The sequence below is a fragment of the Sapajus apella genome, unplaced genomic scaffold, assembly GCF_009761245.1.
Source record: "Sapajus apella isolate SASKATOON/1434 unplaced genomic scaffold, GSC_monkey_1.0 scaffold12, whole genome shotgun sequence".
Classification (NCBI taxonomy): Eukaryota; Metazoa; Chordata; class Mammalia; order Primates; family Cebidae; genus Sapajus; species Sapajus apella.
In genome coordinates, this window is record NW_022436952.1 from 32,296,473 (window position 1) to 32,315,075 (window position 18,603).

The following is an 18,603-nucleotide window of genomic DNA, read 5'->3' on the forward strand; positions in this document are numbered from 1 at the left end:
GGCCTCTGCCAAGTTAACTGCTTCGTGGTGGGTGAGGGGGGAGATGTCTTGCCTTTGGTCTGCCTGTTTTAAGGGAAATGCCACAGATACCTACAGAAGCTTATCAATAATGGACAAGGCTCACTTTCAAGCTCTTTCAGGAGATAAACTGGAGGGGAAGACGAATGGCAGAAGGGTAAAGAGGAAGCTGAATTACTATGTAAACACCCCAGCTCAAATCCGGGTGGTTACTGCAGAGTGAATAACGATAAGTACGATTTCGTGTAAGGCAACGTCCTTTGAAAGGGCTCCCAGAGCGTCAAGGCCCCCACCTGATGAATGGGTGAGTCAGGCAGGCCCAGCTCCACTTCACGGATGGGAAAACTGAGGTACGAGGCGGCGAGATGACTGGCCCGAGGCCTCGCTGAAAGATCCGAGGCGGAGCGGAGAACCAGAAGCACCGCTTCTCTGAGGCTGATGCTCTCATCTCAGCTCCCCCCGCCCCTACGATGGCGTAGACGGCCTCCGCCCCCCGACTCACACACACCCTCCCCCGGGAACGGCAAGTCTCCTCAAGTTCCAAGGACAGGGTCAAAAGACAAGAGGCCCGCGGCGCTCCCGCCGTGATTTGCAGCCGGAGAGCGTTGGGAGCGTGCGTGCCTCCAGTCCAACATGGCGGCGGCCGCGGCCGCCCCCCCACCCCAAACCTCCCTCGGGGCCGGAGGCTTCCCCTCAGGGCCCTCCGGTGGGCGGGAAGACAGCCCAACCCCGCCAGGCCCTTCTCGCCGCTGCCGCTGCTCACTGAAGGAGTCACCTACCCGACATGACTAACGGCCGCGGCGCGGAGGCCCCACAGCCCGCCGAGAACAAGGAATACGAAAGCCAGGCGGCGCGGCGGCCGGAGATGTACTGGGGGTGGCGCGGCGGGCTGAGGCGGACTGCGGGGCCTCGGCAGCCAATCAGCAGACAGCGGGTGGTACCACAGCGCCGCGGCAGGAGGGGTGTTTCTGCACTAGCACCAGCCGCCGAGCCCTGAGGCCTTCCCTGTCCCCTCTATTCCCCCCTCCGCTAGCCGTACCATTATTGAGAGGGAACTGAGAGGAGAAAGTACCAATGCCACTCTTACGATCGGGGAGGAAACGGAACCTACTCTCTCCGTTTTATTTACAATCCTATTTCTCACTTTATTGGGTGTAATGGAATTTGAGGTTAGGAAGCGAAAGAGGAGGGACCTTATAAACACAGAATATTTGTTTATGCAAGGCCTTTCTGCCCCTACAATTTCAAATGGTACATCCTAGCTGGCTCGCTTCTGCTGCAGAGTGCTTGGGCCACCTGGGGGCGTTCGGAGTCGGGGAGCTTGGGGACCGGCAGTCGTGACCAGCTCGCGTACCTGGTCGCCTCCAGGTTTGTTGTAACTGTCTTCGCCGAGTAGCAGACAAGAGGATGCTGGAACAAAAGGGTGCATTAAGACGAAATCGTACACAAACTTGACCCTGATAATGTGGCAGGGCGGGGGGGATCGAGCTTTTATTTTCAGCACTGTAATAATAGCTGACTCTTAATTGTCAGGCACCTTACATCATCTCATTTAATTCTCACAGCAGACTGATGAAATATTTTCCCCATGTTGCAGATGAGAAGACAGAATTCACTTGATTTAGGTCGTACAGCTTGTAAACGATCAAGGCGAAATTTGAAGCCTGGTAACGCGACGCCATTGCATGTGAGTTTAACCAGAATACTGCACGGCCCAGAGGGGTGGACCTAAGGCCCCTTGGGCTCTGTAGCAGGAAACGGGCTGGCAAAGCTCAGAGTCAGCAAAGACGTTTTCTGGGAGGGCATGGTATCTGAGCCAAACCCTAGGTGATGTGCAGAAGTTGACCGAGTGAAGAAGTGAGCAAAGTACTTTGCAGACTAGTTGTGAAACAAGTAGTTCTTCAAGGGGAGAGTAGAAGGAGATGATGCCCAAAAAGGAGGGAACTAAATAGCTGGGGCCTTGTCAAGTGCATTAGAATTTGCATTTTATCTTGAAGGAAATGAGAACTACTCACCAGAGGATTTTATAGGAGAGGAGTCATATCAGATTGTATTTTCTGGCTGCCAAATGAAAAATGCAAAGAGATGAGAGTTGCTTAAAAGCAGAGACCAATTAGATAGCCAGTGCTATAATTTTGGTGAGAGATGATAGTGCCCTGGACTTAGGTAGTAGCTGTAGAGACAGAGGTAAGTGAAGTGATCCCAGAGATACTCCAGGGTAGACTAGACAAGAGCTGGTGATCACCTGGGTGGGAGGAAGTAGTGGAGAGAGAAGAGGTCTGGAGTGAATTCTGGGTTTCCTGCATAGACACGGGGCCCTGGTGGTAGTGTCATTGACTGTGATAGGGAACAGAAGGAGGTGCAGGTTGCAATGGAGGTGAAAAGTAAGTTCAGAGTTAATGCCTTCTGATCAGAAAAAAGACAGGAGATCATGTCTCCCCATTATACCCACACTGATTGTACCCTCAACTCTAGATAGAGAGGGTCACAGAATGCTCTAGACAAGTTCAAACAAGCCAGACTAAAGGAATAAAAATTCTTTCATGACTAAAAACCATTAAACCGTTTAACATATATATTGAGGAAGGCAGTCCAGCAGAGGAGATGGCCATGTACAACAGAAGAGAATTGGGTTATGGAGGGGAGAGGAAGAGGTAATCCTAGAAGATCCCTGGAGGGACCTAGAGAGTTGTTCTTATTTATTTATTTATTTATTTTGAGAATTATTTTGAAAGAAGGAAGTACCAAAAGTGTTGCTCATCAACTCCTTAAGTTTGTACCACCCTTTGTTCACTCACTCCTCCTTCAACTGCCATTTCTGGAGGTTTACTACGTGACAGGCTCTGGAAGTCCTTGGAGAGAGAGAAATAGGAAGGAGAGCCTCTGTCTTCCAGGAACTACTGTCTCATAACAGTGACAGTGTGAACCTGTGATTTCTTTTTTCTTTTTTTTAACTTTTATGTTAGGTTTGGGGGTACATGTGAAGGTTTGTTACACAGATACATGTGTCACAGGAGTTTGCCGTACATATTATTTCATTACCTAAGTATTAAGCCCAGTACTCAATAGTTATCTTTTCTGCTCCTCTCCCTCCTCCATCCTTCCCACTCAAGTAGACTACAGTGTCTGTTGTTTTCTTCTTTGTACATACAAATTCTTATCATTCAGCTCCCACTTGTAAGTGAGAACATGCAGTATTTGGTTTTCCGTTCCTGTTAGTTTGCTAAGGAGAATAGCCTCCAGCTCCATCCATGTCCCAAAAAGTTTCTTGTTGTCTTCGTAGTATTTGTTTCCACATTTGTCTTCCCCACTAATGTACCAACCCTCACATCATTTGCCCTGAAAAAAGTCTGTAGATAGTCTTGCAGGCCGCAGAGCCTGCTGACCTGCTGCCACCCACACATCAGGACCCACACTAACTCCATCTTGTCCTGCCGAACCTGTGATTTCATCACAGTGACGAATCAATGATTTCATCAACTGCCGGATGTGCTGGGATTGTAGGATGTAGAGTGTGCTCTGAAAACACAAAAAAGCCCCTTGCCTACATGAAGCGTGGGTAGTATCAAGGAAGACTTGCAGGAGGCGCCCCCTAAACTGCAGGAGGTACCCCCTAAACTGAACTCTGAAGAAAGTACAGGAATTAGGCAGTGAGGATATACCAGGAACATTTTGCTTCAGACAGAAAAATTTGCAAAGTCTGGGAGAGGGCAAAGTTCTTGGAATTGCAAGTGGTTCAGTCTGGGTGGTCTGTGGAGTTGCAAGAGTGAGGAGTTGTAATAAATGGAGTGAAGGAAGTAGGCAGAAGCCACATTCCAAGGAGCCATTTGTGCCTTACAGAGGGGTTTGAACATTAAATTTAAAACAATGGGGAACTCCTGAGGAATTTAATCAAAGGACTGACATTTTCTATATCCATTAGTTCTAGCATGGGCCTATGAAACAGGTAGTGCTGCTATCCACATTTGGTCGATTAGGACCCCACAGCTCAGGGAGGTGAAATCCTTGAGCAAGTTCACACAGCTAATGAGAACACATGCCCAGGCCTTGGGACAATGCTCAGTGTTCTTTTCCCAGTGTCCTTGGTCTCCCACACTTGAAACAACTCCTCCCAGATCTGTATTGCTTCGGGGCTTCTTTCCAAGGGTCCTTCTCTACTACAGACTGACTCATAGATTGAATCCTGTGCCCTCCTGCCTTTCAGGCCTTTGCCTGGAAGTGATTCCACTGGGAATGGTTATCTGCAACAAACTTTCATCTTCACCTAGGCATTTTTTGTTTGTTGGTTTTAGTTTTTGTTTTTGGGAGACAGAGTCTCACTCTGTTGCCCAGGCTGGAATGTAGTGGCGTAATCTCAGCTTTCCACCTCCTGGGTTCAAGCGATTCTCATGCCTTAACCCCCCAAGTAGCTGGGATTACAGGTGTGGGCCACCATACTCAGCTAATTTTTGTATTTTTAGTAGAGACGGGGTTTCACCTTCTTGGCCAGGCTGGTCTGGAACTCCCAACCTTAGGTGATCCGCCCACCTGGGCCTCCCAAAGTGCTGGGATTACAGGCGTGAGCTACTGTACCCTGCCATTACCCAGGCATGCTTCATGCTGCAGATCCTGCTCCCTTTATATCCACTTTGCTGGCCTCAGTCTGCATATTTAGGGAAGACAGCAGGTACATTTTACACATCAGCTTTAGCAGAATGTCTCTGAGAAAGTCTTGGTACTGGGCCTGTTGGCCCTGGATCGATTCTTCCTGTCCTCACAGGGGAGCTGACCCCTGCAGGGTTGCCTTGTTTCAGTTTCAGAAAGTCCCTCAGGCGGTATCTTTCAGCTTCAATTGGCCAGTGAGAGACCTGGTGGGAAATTGGGTGGAAGAAGAGAGGAAGAAGAGAGAGGTGGGTTATCTCTCCTCCTGCTCTCTGCGTCAGGGAGGTCTCAGAGCTCCAGTTTCCATTGGTGACCCTGGCTCCTTGGCCGTGGTAACCTGCCTCCTCCCTTTGTCCCCCGCACCTACAGCTTATAGTCATCTTGCTGTTGATCATTTCTGAGTTGCCTCCATACCCTGCTTGGCTTCCCCAACCCTCCTGCCACTGGTGTAGGACCTTATAAGGATATTGTAAGGATTCACTTAGAGTGAGGGGGAAGCCATTAGAGGGAGCCATTTGAGCAGAGAGACCCTGCAAGATCTGACCTGTTTTACCAGGATTACTCTGCCTGCTGTTTAAAGCATAGACTCTAGAGGGCAGGGAAAGGTTATTGCTCTGACCAAGGTAAAAACCAGACCATGATGATTTTTTGCCTTTTTTGAAATCCTCTGGAACTCACAATTGTACCGCATAATTCAAGGCTTGCATTGCCTTGCCTGTTTGCTCTCTAGTTGGGTTGCATAATTCCTTTGTGAATGTCCAGTGCCCAGCACAATGCCTGAAATAGTAGGCATTTTTTTTTTAGACAGAGTCTGACTCTGTCACCCAGACAGTGCAGTGGCACGATCTTCCAGGCTCAAGGGATTCTCCTGCCTCAGCCTCCCAAGTAGCTGGGATTACAGGCATGTGCCACCGCACCTGGATAATTTTGTATTTTTAATACAGATGGGGTTTCACCATGTTGGCCACGCTGGTCTCGAACTCCTGGTGATCCAGCTGCCTTGGCCTCCCAAAGTGCTGGGATTACAGGTGTGAGCCACTATGCCCAGCCCAACAGTAGGCATTTTTAAGAAGGAAAAAACAATAGTATGCAATAGATGAATAAATAAATGGGAAGAAAAAAAAAACATGACTTTTCTTTCTGTCTTGTCTTTAAACTCCTCAAGATCAAAGGCCTTATCTAGGACTTCCCTATGTCTCCCACAGTCACAGAGTAAGTGTTCAGTGAGTGTTTGTTGAAAAAAATGACAGCCACTTGGTGCCAAGTGCCACAGGCAGTGTGTAGCTGTTGTCACCACCCCACCCCCAGCCCATTGAAGGCTTCCCTGAAGCCCTTCTCCCCTGGCTTTCCTAGAGAGCAGCCCTGCCAGGATGATTACTCTGAGGCTCCAGTGCAGGAGGGGGAGGCTCCTTGTAAATGACCAGGCTATCCCATCCTCCCAACACTGGCAGGCGCTTCCTGTTTGGGGTGGAAAGGAACCAGACACTTTCCTGTTAGCAGGTCTTTTAAGCAAAGCAGCAGATGCTGAGCAGGTCCTGGCCCAGCCTTTCAGTCCAGATGCCTGGTGGTTAGACAGCCTTTATGTGGAAGGGAAGTGGGGCAAAGTGCCAGATTGGCCAGCCTTTTATTGTGCTCCTTGCAAGTCCCCTGGGTCCTGGTGTGAGTAAAAAACAAATCAGAAGAGGCTGACGCCCTGCTAGACCATCATGAGAGTTAGGGAAGATGGGGCTGCTCTGATACAGAGCTCATTGCCAGAAGAGGAGGTGCTCTTGTGACTATCCTGGGACAGGTTTGTGTATGTCATTTGGATGTGAATGTGCTCCATTGTGAACCTGTGCACAGAATACATAAATGTGCCCTCGGGTCTGTGCACCTAATATCCAGCACTTTGTAGGATTTAACACTTTCTTTCTTTCCTTCTTTTTCTTTTCTTTTCTTTCTTGATAGAGTCTACTCTGTTGCCCAGCCTGGAGTGCAGTGGCACGATCCTGACTCACTGCAACCTCCATCTCTCAGGTTCAAGCAATTCTCCTGCCTCAGCTTCCTGAGTAGCTGGGATTACAGGCTCCTGCCACCACACCCACCTAATTTTTTTTTTTTTTTTTAAGACAGTTTTGCTCTATCGCCCAGGGTGGAGGGCAGTGGTACAATCTCGACTCATTGCAACCTCTACCTCCCGGGTTCAAGCAATTCTGCCTCAGCCTCTCGAATCACTGGGATTATAGGCGCCTGCCACAATGCCTGGCTAATTTTTGTATTTTTTTTCAGTAGAGATGAGGTTTCACTATACTGGTCAGGCTGGTCTCGAACTCCTGACCTTAAGTGATCCACCTGCCTCGGCCTCACAAAGTGCTGGATTTAAATGTGTGAGCCACTGTACCTGGCCTGATTTTTGTATTTTTAGTAGAGATGGGGTTTAACCATGTTGGTCAGGCTGGTCTTGAACTCCTGATCTCAAGTGATCTGCCCACCTTGGCTTCCCAAAGTGCTGGGATTACAAGCGTGAACCAGTGCATGCAGCTGGATTTAACACTTTCTAATTGTCTAACTTGTTCCCTATTGTACATAAGATAGCAGAAAAGGCAGGAATTATTTCCCTCCCATTTTATAATAGCAGAAACTCAGAAAGGTTAGTTGACTTGCAAAAGTCACACAGAATGCAAAAAAGTTGAGATTCAACCCCAGGTCTACCTTGCTCCAAATGTCTTACTTTTTCCAGTCCTATATGAGCGTGTGTGTATATGTACAGGGGGGCAGACAGCAAGGTATGCCTGTGAATGTGACCCACACTGCTGAGACCATATCCCCATGTGCCAGAGAGAGGATATTTCCCTTCCAGAGGCAGAGATGGTTGATAGAGTCAGAGCTTCTGGAACTGAATCACAGCTAACAATGCAGAGGCTATGGTCAAAAATGAATTTAAATGATCACAGCAAAAGTCCTCACAACTCAGGAAAGCGTCCTCTTCAGCTCTCCCAACCTAACTCGTGTCCTCATTTTGCTAATTATTCCTCTGCTTATGTGTTTTGACGCTGGCCTTCTCTTGAGTATCTCTCTCCGGAGCCCAGAATTCTTCCTGAGAAAAGCTACTTCATGTTCCACATACTTCCCGGGGAGGAGGAAGGGACAGAGACAAAGCTGATTGTTCCTCATATTATGAAGAGAGAAACTGAGGCCCAGAGGAACCTTGTGCAGGTTGACACATCCTGCCTGAGTCAAGGGGTCCTGCTGTTGCCTTCTGTCGGAACAGGAGGAATGGCTGGGAAGCAGCAGCTGCCAGACACACCCCTGGGCAGGCAACATGCCTGGGCCCTGGCATGAGTTCCACAGAATCCTGTCCACTCTGGGAAGGCTGGGAGGTACTGTGGATCTAAGCCAAGCCCCATTGCAGAGAGAAGGAGGGAGGAGAAGCAGCTCTCTTTGAAGAAGAGGTGTGAAGAGAACTCCCAGCCAAGCTGGGTCAGGAATCTGCTCAGCCAAAACAGGGAGAGAAGGAAGGAAAGAAACAGACCCTGGGAAACCTGTCTTCCTCCTGGAAGTTGGTATTTAGTAATTAGTGATTCAGTAGGTCTGGAGTAGGGCTCTGGAATCTGAATTTTTTAGGTGATTCAATGCAGGTGATCTAAGAATCACATTTTATAAATTTGACTTGAGGCAGGACAGTGTAGTATTTATAGGCCCCAAATCTGGAGTTAGAGCATTCAGGTTGAATTACAGATTCCATTATAAGATTTGTGGCTCTGGGCCAGGTGCGGTGGCTCATGCCTGTAATCCCAGTACTTTGGGAGGCCAAGGCAGGCGGATCATGAGGTCAAGAGATAAAGACCATCCTGGCCAACATGCTGAGATCCTGTCTCTACTTAAAATACAAAAATTAGCTGGACATGGTGGCAGCCCATAATCCCAGCTACTCGGGAGGCTGAGGCAGGAGAATCTCTTGAACCCAGGAGGGGGAGGTTGCAGTAAGCCAAGATCGTGCCACTGCACTCCAGCCTGGTGACAGAGTGAGACTCCATCTCAAAAAAAAAAAAAAAAATTGTGACTCTGGACAAGTGATACAATCTCTCTGTGTCTCAGTTTCCTCATCTTTAAAATTAGGATGCTTATAATAGTAGGTTTCTCATAAGGAAGTTGCAAAGAGTCAGTTACATGATTTATGTAAAAGCACATAGCACATAAGTGGCCCATGTTAATTTCTCAACTGGTATTAATCATTATCATTTGTTCCAACTCCTCATACCCATTCCCAACAGAGGAGGAAATAACGGTATTGGATTAACATAGGGACTTGCCACCACAGTATTATTTTGGATGTGGGTAATCTTTGGGTCATGGTTTGAGAATCCCTGATCCAAAACCATTCTCCAGTCACTCTCCAGATACCCTTGCTATGAACTCAGTCTCTTTTCAATGAACTGCCCTGCTTTCATCTTCCTTTTCTCCTTGGACCCCCTCCCATCCTCCCAGCATCCACACAGCAAGCTGCTGCCCACCCTCCCCACTCCATCCAAAGTAATTTTGGCTCAGGATGTGTACTAGACACTGAAAACATATAGCAGGTCACTTGTGGGGCTTCACAGGCCCCTGGATTTTGAAGATCACAGCATTTGGTGCTCTGGGATTTATGAGTAATCTTCAGAGGAAGAAGGGAACCGGAGCCTCCTGCTACCCAAGTTCAAATAATGGAAATGTGTTATCTTCCTGGGAAACAGAGACATCCTATGCAAAGGCAGGGTTGAAGCCCAGGGTGAGCGTATGGGGGGAGAAATCTTTGTTCTGCATAAATTCTTGCACGCAGTTTCAAGTATGGATGGTACTTCAAGGTGACCACATGTAAAGATGGCATAGGGAGAAGAAAGGATGGGATAAAATAATTCAACTACGGTGGCTCACACCTGTAATCCCAGCACTTTGGAGGCTGAGGCAGGCAGATCACAAGGTCAAGAGGTCGAGACCATCCTGGCCAACACGGTGAAACCCCGTCTCTACTAAAATACAGGAATTAGCTGAGCGTGGTGGCGCACGCCTGTAGTCCCAACTATTCAGGAGGCTGAGGCAAGAGAATTGCCTGAACCCGGGAGGCAGAGGTTGCAGTGAGCCGAGATCACGCCACTGCACTCCAGCCTGGTGCCTGGCGACAGAGCAAGACTCTGTCTCAGAAATAATAATAATAATAATAATCATCATCATCATCATCATCCAACCAAGAACACAAAAGGAAAACAGAGAAAGTAAACTTTCAAATGCACAGTGGCACTAGTTTGAGGGGTTCAGAGACCAGAGCTAGGCTGAGGTATAGAGAGAGGCAGAGTCAGCTTTCCAAATGGCCAAGCCCAGCTCCTGCCAGACATTTAGCCCTCTAGAGAACCATGATTTCTCTTCCTCTCTCTTCCCAGTGAAGCTGAAATGGAGAACCTCTGGGATGTGACACAGACATAGTGTGTGTCACTGTGTTGGCCAAGCTGGTCTTGAATTCCTGGGCTCAAGTGATCCTCCCATCTCGGCCTCCTGAAGTGTTGGGATTACAAACATGAGCCACCATGCCCGGTCGGAATAGACATTTTAGAGCAGGCATTCCCAGCCAGAATAGACATTTTAGAAACAGGCATCCCCGGCTGGGTGTGGTGGTGTGTCCTATAGTATCAGCTGCTCTGGAGGCTGAGGCGGGAGATGGCTTGAGCCTGAGAGATCAAGGGTGCAGTGAGCCCTGATTATGCCACTGCACTCCAGCCTGAGTGACAGAGCGAGACCCTGTCTCTAAAGAATAAAATAAAAAGAAACAGGCATTTCTTTGAGGGAGACTAATTGGAATCAGGCCCTGTTCACCTTCCAACCAACCAATGAAAAAGGAGTATCCATCCTGGGCATACCCATCTAGAAAAGGCTCTTCTCTGGGCAGACCAACGAGAAAAAGGATGTGCAGACACATCCCTGTCAGGTAGCCACAGTGTGTCTGGAATTGAGGATAGATCTCTTTGCCATCTATGTCCCCGTGCTCTGAGGTTGCCCTGTGCACATTTGTAAGGAGCATCCCTGCCTGGGTTGGTGCCCCAGAGATAGTGGACACGAGGCTGGCCTGCCCCTTGTTCCTAGAGAGCTTCCAATCTTGCCAGGCAACTAGTAGGAAGGTTATTCCTTCTGTGAAGTGGGCACAGTGGTGCACTCCTGTAGTCCCAGCTGCTCAGGAGGATCACTGGAGCCCAGGAGTTTGAGACCAGCATGGGCAACACAGCAAGACCCGGTACCCAACCCACATCCCCCAAAAAACAACAGACTGTAACATGGCTGCTGATTCAAGCAAAACGCTGCAATGTACCTTGGGGAGGGAAATTCTGAAGGAGAGTGAGATAGAATTACTAGATTTAGCACATAAAAATTCAGGACTCCAGTTAAACTTGAATTTCAGATTAATGAATAATTTAAAAAGTAACTGGGTGCCATGCAATATTTGGGACACTTATACTAAAAAATTATTCATCATTAATCTGAAATTCAAGATTAATTGGGCATCCTCTGTTTCATCTGGCAACCTGAGAGAGAGAGAGAAGGAAAGAGACAGAGAGAACGCAAGAGAGATAGAGAAACAGAGAGAGAGAGAGAGAGAATGTGTGTGTGTGTGTGTGTCTATGTGTTTGTGGTTACAGGTATGGCATGACATATGGTGACTTTTACCAATGGATGGATTTTGACAGGCTAGATAACCCTGCTTTAGGCAGGGAGCTCTGATGATCATCAGTTGGTAAGGACACTGTGGGCCAAGCTGGAGTCTGACCTAGGTTTGCCAATTCTTTCTCCGGGCAGAATCTCTCCATTCCTTTTCTATAAAACATTAAAAAATCACCTGGGCATGGTGACACATGCCTGCAATTCCAGCTACTCAGGAGGCTGAGATGGGAGGATTGCTTGAGCCTTGAAGGTCAAGGCTACAGTGAGCTGTGATCATGCTACTGCACTCCAGCTTGGGCAACAGAGCAAGACTCCGTATTAAAAATACATACATACAGACATACATACATATATACATAAAATGTCTATTAAAATAACTTTTTCCAATTCCTCCACAAACGTGTTGTATTTTTCTAAATAGTACAAAAACACTGTGTGATACCGAGGCCCTGAGCCTTAGGGCTAGAACACAGCATTATTTTTGTTCAGCACTTTGTGGATTCCAGATTATTTTTACACATATTAACTCATCTAATTCCACAGTGACCCCCAGAGCTCAGTATCATTTGCCATTTGCATTTTACGAAGTAGTGAATTGAGTCTAGAAGTGAGACAGCAACCAGCTCTCAGTTACACAGACAGGTAAGAAAAACAGTTTACTTTTTGTCCAGTATGGGTTTAGCAAAGGCTTTCACATAAACCGTTTCACTCCATCCTTATGGGATATATAAAATCAGGCTCTATGCATTCATTTTCTCTTTTCATCCTCATGCAACGCTGGGCACTAAATATCGTATGCTGTCATTTTATCGATGAGGAAACTGATGTTGGAAGTAGTTAAATCCTTTGCCAAAGATCACACAGCTGCAGCCTACCACTTATTTTGAGACGGAGCCTCGCTCTGTTGCCAGGCTGGAGTGCAGTGGCCCGATCTTGGCTCACTGCAAATCCCACCCCCCCTACACCTCCCTGGTTCAAGCAATTCTCCTGCCTCAGCTTCCCAAGTAGCTGGGACTACAGGCCTGCATCACCACGCCCAGCTAATTTTTGAGTAAAGACGGGGTTTCACCAAGTTGGCCAGGATGGTCTCAATGTCTTGACTTCGTGATCCGCCCACCTCAGCCTCCCATAAGTGCTGGGATTACAGGCGTGAGCTACCGCGCCCAGCCCAGCCTACCTGTTATTAAGTTCACGCTGCGTGACGCCATGGACCCTGCTCAGTAATTTACAGGCATTATTATCTCATTAAATCTCCCCAACAGTCACAGGATATCGGTATTCTTAGTACCCCATTTACTGATGAGAAAAGTGGGTTCAGAGCTGGTAAGTGACTGGCCCAAGGCCACACAGCCATGGCTGAGGCAGTACTCAAAGGGCTATCAAAGGAGCAAATCTGGAACTCAAATCCAGTTCTGATCCCAGCACAGGGCTCCTTCTCTCACACCCGGACCCTGGGTGAGGGGGGGTCTCACTCCCCACCCAGCTGAAATAATCAACGACCCTCAGGTAGGCCAGGACCTCTCTTCATCGAAGTCTTAAGTAGGTAGCCACGCTTGCCAGGAGAAGGTCCTTCTTCCCTCACCCTCCCTGGACAGATCGGGTCAACTGGAGGTGACGGGCGAGAAGATCAATCCGTAGGGCGGCGGCGGGCGCAGGGCGAGGCTGTGCAGCGAACGGAAGCTCAGGGACCGCCGCGCGTTCCAGCGGCGGAGCCGGGTGGGTGGGGCGGGAGTGCCAGGCCTCCGCCCCCTCCGCCAGCCCTTCCTTTTTCCCTCCCTCCCTCGGTCCCCGGGACCGGCGGACCCGCGGGCAGACACTGCCGGGGCAGGACGACCTCTGGCCGGCTCCCGGAGAAGCGCAGCGGAGGAGCGGCCCACCGCGCGCAGCTGGGACACTGGCGAGCCCCCGGGACAATCCCTTTCCGCGCGGGGGCAGCGCAGAGCCGGCTCATCCGCGGGGTCCCGGGCGCGGCTGAAGGCCGGTTGGCTCCCTGCGCGCAGTAGCTCCCGAGCCGGCTACACCGGAGGCGGCGAGATGGTCGCGCGTGTCGGCCTCCTGCTGCGCGCCCTGCCTCTGCTGCTGTGGGGCCGCCTGGACGCCCAGCCCGCGGAGCGCGGAGGCCAGGAGCTGCGCAAGGAGGCGGAGGTACGGGGTGTGTACCTGGCGGAGAGCGGTGCGCGTGCTTGAGACCTGCCAGAACTTTGCAGTCCGGCCACCGGGCAGTCACCTGTGAGCGGACAATCTCCGTTACCCTCCCCCTGTCCTCCAACCCCTTCACACTTGCACACAAAAAGCCGGGCAGTTTTTTCCCCGTGCCAGGCTGGAACCACACAGGCACGCGGATCCGCATTGATGAGCTGGGGCGGGTACCGAGACAATACCGAACAGACGGCGAGAGCCGAGAGGGGACCTCCTACCCCAGTTTGGCATGGTGCCGCTCTCCCTCATACACTTAGGCTGGGAAGAATGGTGTTCATTCGTCGGATACTCCCGAACCGTGTGGAAGCCTCAGTTTGGTGCTGTAGAGAGGGAACGGCTGGCTGACGCGGACTCGGGACAGAGCGCTGGCTTCCTGGCCAGGGGCTGCTGCTGATCAGCTTGGGCAAGCCATTTAAACTGCTCAGAACTAGTTTCTGTGAAATGGCCAAGAGTAGTATACTCTCGAGTTGCTTCTAATGAGCTTTAAAGGGGGCTTTAGGGCTGAACTTGACAGAAGGGTGCAGGAAGGTGAACCTTAAAGAGCTCCCTTTCCATTTTCTTACTTTGGACGCAGCTGTTTGCTGTAGGTTGCACACGGGGAATTTTTTGTGAAGTAGGGGTGGGGATCGATATGGGGCGTCTATTTTCTAGATAAAAGTGATTGTAATAACACAACAGTATCACGTCTTTCCTCCTCAAAGAAGCATGTCTGCTTGTGTTCTTACTTCTTCTCAAGAAGATGACCAGGGCCTCTGCTATTTTAAGGAGAAGGGATATGAACAGGTTTCTTTTTTCTTTTCTTTCTTTTCTTTTTCTTTCTATATTTTTTATTTTTATTTATTTATTTATTTATCGAGACAGAGTCTCTCTCTGTCGTCCAGGCTGGAGTGCAATGGCTCGATCTCGACTCACTGCAACCTCCGTCTCCCGGGTTCAACCGATTCTCGTGCCTCAGCCTCACGAGTAGCTGGGACTACAGGCACGCGCCATGACACCCGGCTAATTTTTGCATTTTTAGTAGAAACAGGGTTTCACCATGTTGGCCAGGCTGCTCTCGAACTCCGGACCTCAAGTGATCTGCCTTCCTCGGCTTCCGGAAGTTGAGATTACAGGCGTGAGCCACTGCACCAGTCTGAAATATGAACAGGTTCTGAATTACTGAGCCCAACGCTCTGCCCTGAAACTCTTGCTTCTCTAAGAGCTTCTTTCCTGCCCTCAAACTGCCCATTGTAAGCTTCTCAACATCCTCTCTACTCCCTTTCCCTAGAAGGGCAAGCCGAATTTGGGGAAACTGCAGAATGAAGAGGGCCCTGTCTGAATGCCTCATCCTTCCATCAGCCAGTTCCCATCACTGCTGGGGAATATTTGGAAATGACCCTGCCTCAACAATGGATCATCTCTTGATGCCTTCCACCCCTCTGTGCTCTCTGCTTTCTCTGCACAATCGGAGAAGCACTTCGTTTCTCTCTATTGCGACTATTACAACATCAAGTACAGAGTCCTTGCAGCCCCAGGAGAAGGCTTCTGTCTGCCAAGCCAAGTCTTGTTAAGAGTCTCACTCCACCTCCCTGCAAGTTCGGGTCCCAGGCAATCCTTGGCAAGGGAACAGAGGCATATCTCTGCTGCCCATGCCTGTGGAGGCCCCAGATGGAGAGAATTTCATATTGGGGTATGCTTGGGAAACTTAATATCTAGCAGATTGAGTTTCTTTCAGTCTATTGAACATAAGTTGGGGGAAGGGGATTTTTAGCTCTGAGAACAAAAAAATATTTTTAAAGCATAAAAACTCTGGAAATGGGCCGGGCACGGTGACTTATGTCTATTATCCCAGCACTTTGGGAGACCAAGGCAGGCGGATCACCTGAGGTCAGGAGTTTGAGACCAGCCTGGCCAACATGGTGAAACCCCATCTCTACTAAAAATATAAAAATTAGCTGGGTATGTTGGCACATGCCTGTAATCCCAGCTACTTGGTAGGCTGCGGCAGGACAATTGCTTGAACCTGGGAGGCAGCGGTTGTTATGGGCCACATTGCGCTATTGCACTCCAGCCTGGGTGACAAGAGCAAAACTCTTGTCTCAAAAAAAACAAACAAATCAAAACTCTGGAAATGTGTAATGGGTGTGTATGTGTCTCTATATGCCTATGCATGTACACGTGTATGTGTGTGTGTATACATATATTACATATATACACACACAGTTGGGAATTTGCATAGAGGTGTGTATATGTATATAGAAACCATATATCTGTGTTTCTATATATGGTTAATTGCATGAGCTTCAGTGCCAGACAAACCCATATGTAAACCATGGATAACTCATTTAACCTCTATGAACCTCAGTTTTCTTCTCCATACAATGGGAGTTAATAATGCCTATTTAACAAGATTGTTGTATGGTTTCATTGAAATAACATCTGTAAAATGCCTAGCACAGTTCATAGTACATGGAAAGCAGTCTATAATAGGAAGTTGCTCTCAATGCTGTTATTATCTTTATCATTACTTTAGAGAACAGAGCTTCGGCTTAAAGCCTGGGCTTGAAGACTGGCTCCCCTACAACAACAATACAGGACAAAATAAGTAAGGCAACTATTTTCAGCATTGGACAACAGACAGCACAGAGCCGCAATTCCTAAAGACAGTATTTTAGTTACTATGACTATATAACAAATTACCCCCAAAACTTAGTGAAGTAAAACAACCATTTATTAAGTTGACAGATACTGTCAGCCAACATTTCAAATAGGGCACATCAGGGAGACACAGCTTGTCTCCATTCTACAGTGTCTGGGGCTGGAATCATCTGAAGTTTCTTTAGATATCTGGCGGTCGATACTGGCTGTTGGCTGGTGGCCTCAGTTCTTTTCCACGTGGGCCTATCCACATGGTCTGTTCATGTGGGCTAGTTGGGGCTTCCTTATAACATGGTGGCCCGGTCCTGGGCATGAGTTTTGGGAGAGGGGAGAAGAGACAGGAACTACATCCTTTTTATGACCTACTATTGCTTCTGCTGCACTCCATTGGCTAGAGCAGTCACAGCCCACTCCCAGGTTCAAGGAGGGACCATAGACCTCACAACTGCTGGGAGGAGTGTTAAGGTCACATTGTGAGAAGAACATGGGAATGGGAGATATTGCTGTGTCATTTAGGGAACAACCATCCACAAAAGGAAAACCCAGAAAGTGAGCCCCATAATTACTCCAGCTCTTTGCTTGGAGACAATTCCTGACCACAGTGCAGGGAGCTAGACCTCAAGCAGAACACAGCAGTCCTGCTGTGCTGAGGTGACAAAGCTTAGAGTTCAGGGCTGTTGAAGTAGCTAGAATCCATGAAGTGACACGTCACAGAGGAGGAGCTATAGTGAAGGAGGTTCCCATAGGTCTGTGTGGAATTCACTGCAAGTCCTTGCCTGGGACTGTGCTAGCACATGTAAGGTGAGAATGTGTGGCGCTTATCAGAGAACAGCTGCTATGTGATTGAGAACAGGAAAAAAGACTGGAGAAATTGAGCAGTTCTGGAAGATATTGGCAGTCTGGGCCAGCCAAAATGGAAAAATCTCTTTAAAACCCTGGGCATCTATCTGAAACACCAGCAATGCCATGCTTTAGGTGTAAGGACCATGAACTAGAGTCAGACCTACTCAAACAAAACTTGGAAATGAGTAAACATAAAACACTTTTTTTCCCTTGTCCTAATTTCTGTAAAAGACAACTGGCTGCTTAAAGCAAAATAATAACATTTTAAGTTGGACTTTATTTTTATTTTTTGAGACAGGGTCTCATTTTGTCACCCAGGCTGGAGTGCAGTGGTACAATCATGGCTCACTGCAGCCTCAATCTCCTGGGCTCAAGTGATTCTCCTACCTCAGCCTCCTGAGTAGATGGAACTACAGACACGCACCACCAGGCACAATTAATTTTAAAATGTTTTTGTAGAGATGAGGTCTCCCCATGTTGCCCAGGCTGGTCTCTAACTCCTGGACTTAAGCAATCCTCCTGCCTCAGCCTTCCAAAGTCCTGGAATTACTGGCTGGGATTCTACTATTCTACAGTAGTAGAATTTTATTTACCCACCCTCACTTCCCTTGGCCAGGTGGTGTGCCACTGTTATAACTACTACTTTTACATGTGTTGGACTTTAAAACACATGTAAAAGTAACAGTTATGACAATGGCACAAGGGAAGTGGGGGCAGGTAAATGGAATTCTACTACTGTAAGATTAATACATTTGTGGCTGGGCACGGTGACTCATGCCTGTAATCCCAGCACTTTGGGAGGCCGAGGCTGGAGGATTGCTTGAGCCAAGGAGTTTGAGACCAGCCTGGGCAACATAGAGAGACTCTGCCTCTACAAATTAAAAAAAAAAAAAAAAAAACATGAATACATTTGTGAATCGGAAATGTCAGGTGTGAAATAGGAAATGGGATGAGTCAAGTGGGAAGTGAGAGATGGGGTTTCACTATGTTGGCCAGAGTGGTTTTGAACTCCTGATCTCAAGTGATCTGCCTGCCTTGGGTTCCCAAAGTGCTGGGATCACAGACTTGAGCCACCATGCCCAGCTTCTACAGACTAATTTCTGTGTATATATATTTGCATATCCTGGACATTTCATATAAATGGAATCATATTATATGTGGCCTTTTGGAACTGGATAGTTGAAAACTTTAACACCACTCTCCCAATAATAAATAGAACAAATAGACAAAAAAAAAAAAAAAAGAATCAGTAAGGATGTAGCAGACTTGAACAATACAGTAAACCTTGACCTAATTGATGTTAGAAAACAATACTTGAGAACTCCACATACACATTCTTCTCAAGTGCATATCAATAATTTACCAACTGAGACCATAGGCTGGGCCATAAAATAAGTCTCAATCCATTTCAAACATTTAAATTTTGCAAAAGGCTGGGTGCAGTGGCTCATACTTACAACCCCAGCATTTTGGGAGGCCAAGGCAGGAGGATCATTTGAGGTCAGGAGCTGGAGACCAGCCTGACCAACATGGTGAAACCTCATCTCTACTACAAATAGTAAAAATTAGCTGGACATAGTGGCAAACACCTGTTATCTC

At 48.1% G+C, this 18,603-nt stretch overlaps 2 protein-coding genes and 1 long non-coding RNA gene across 9 annotated transcripts in view; 2 read left to right on the forward strand and 1 right to left on the reverse strand.

Moving 5' to 3' along the window:
* Window positions 1–931, reverse strand: part of TAF15 (TATA-box binding protein associated factor 15) — a 34,229-nt gene extending 33,298 nt beyond the window's left edge. For 3 of the 4 annotated variants that reach the window (XM_032280843.1, XM_032280844.1, XM_032280842.1), the window contains exon 1: window positions 798–931. In XM_032280843.1, the coding sequence (XP_032136734.1) occupies window positions 798–804 (7 nt within the window). In that variant the 5' untranslated portion in view covers window positions 805–931. Of the gene's footprint in view, window positions 1–311; window positions 404–797 lie in introns of all 4 variants that reach the window. The other variant, XM_032280846.1, reaches the window with a different exon arrangement.
* Window positions 932–1,068: 137 nt separating this feature from the next.
* The window catches only part of MMP28 (matrix metallopeptidase 28), a 40,709-nt gene continuing 23,174 nt past the window's right edge, over window positions 1,069–18,603 (forward strand). For 2 of the 4 annotated variants that reach the window (XM_032280847.1, XM_032280850.1), the window contains exon 1: window positions 13,033–13,470. In XM_032280847.1, coding sequence (XP_032136738.1) covers window positions 13,360–13,470 — 111 coding nt within the window. In that variant the 5' untranslated portion in view covers window positions 13,033–13,359. Of the gene's footprint in view, window positions 1,270–1,343; window positions 1,706–13,032; window positions 13,471–18,603 lie in introns of those variants that run through there. The other 2 variants (XM_032280849.1, XM_032280848.1) reach the window with 2 other exon arrangements.
* On the forward strand, window positions 15,711–17,278 carry LOC116553392. Its single transcript, XR_004269737.1, has 2 exons — window positions 15,711–16,929; window positions 16,963–17,278. It is a non-coding gene; the product is annotated as an uncharacterized LOC116553392 (long non-coding RNA).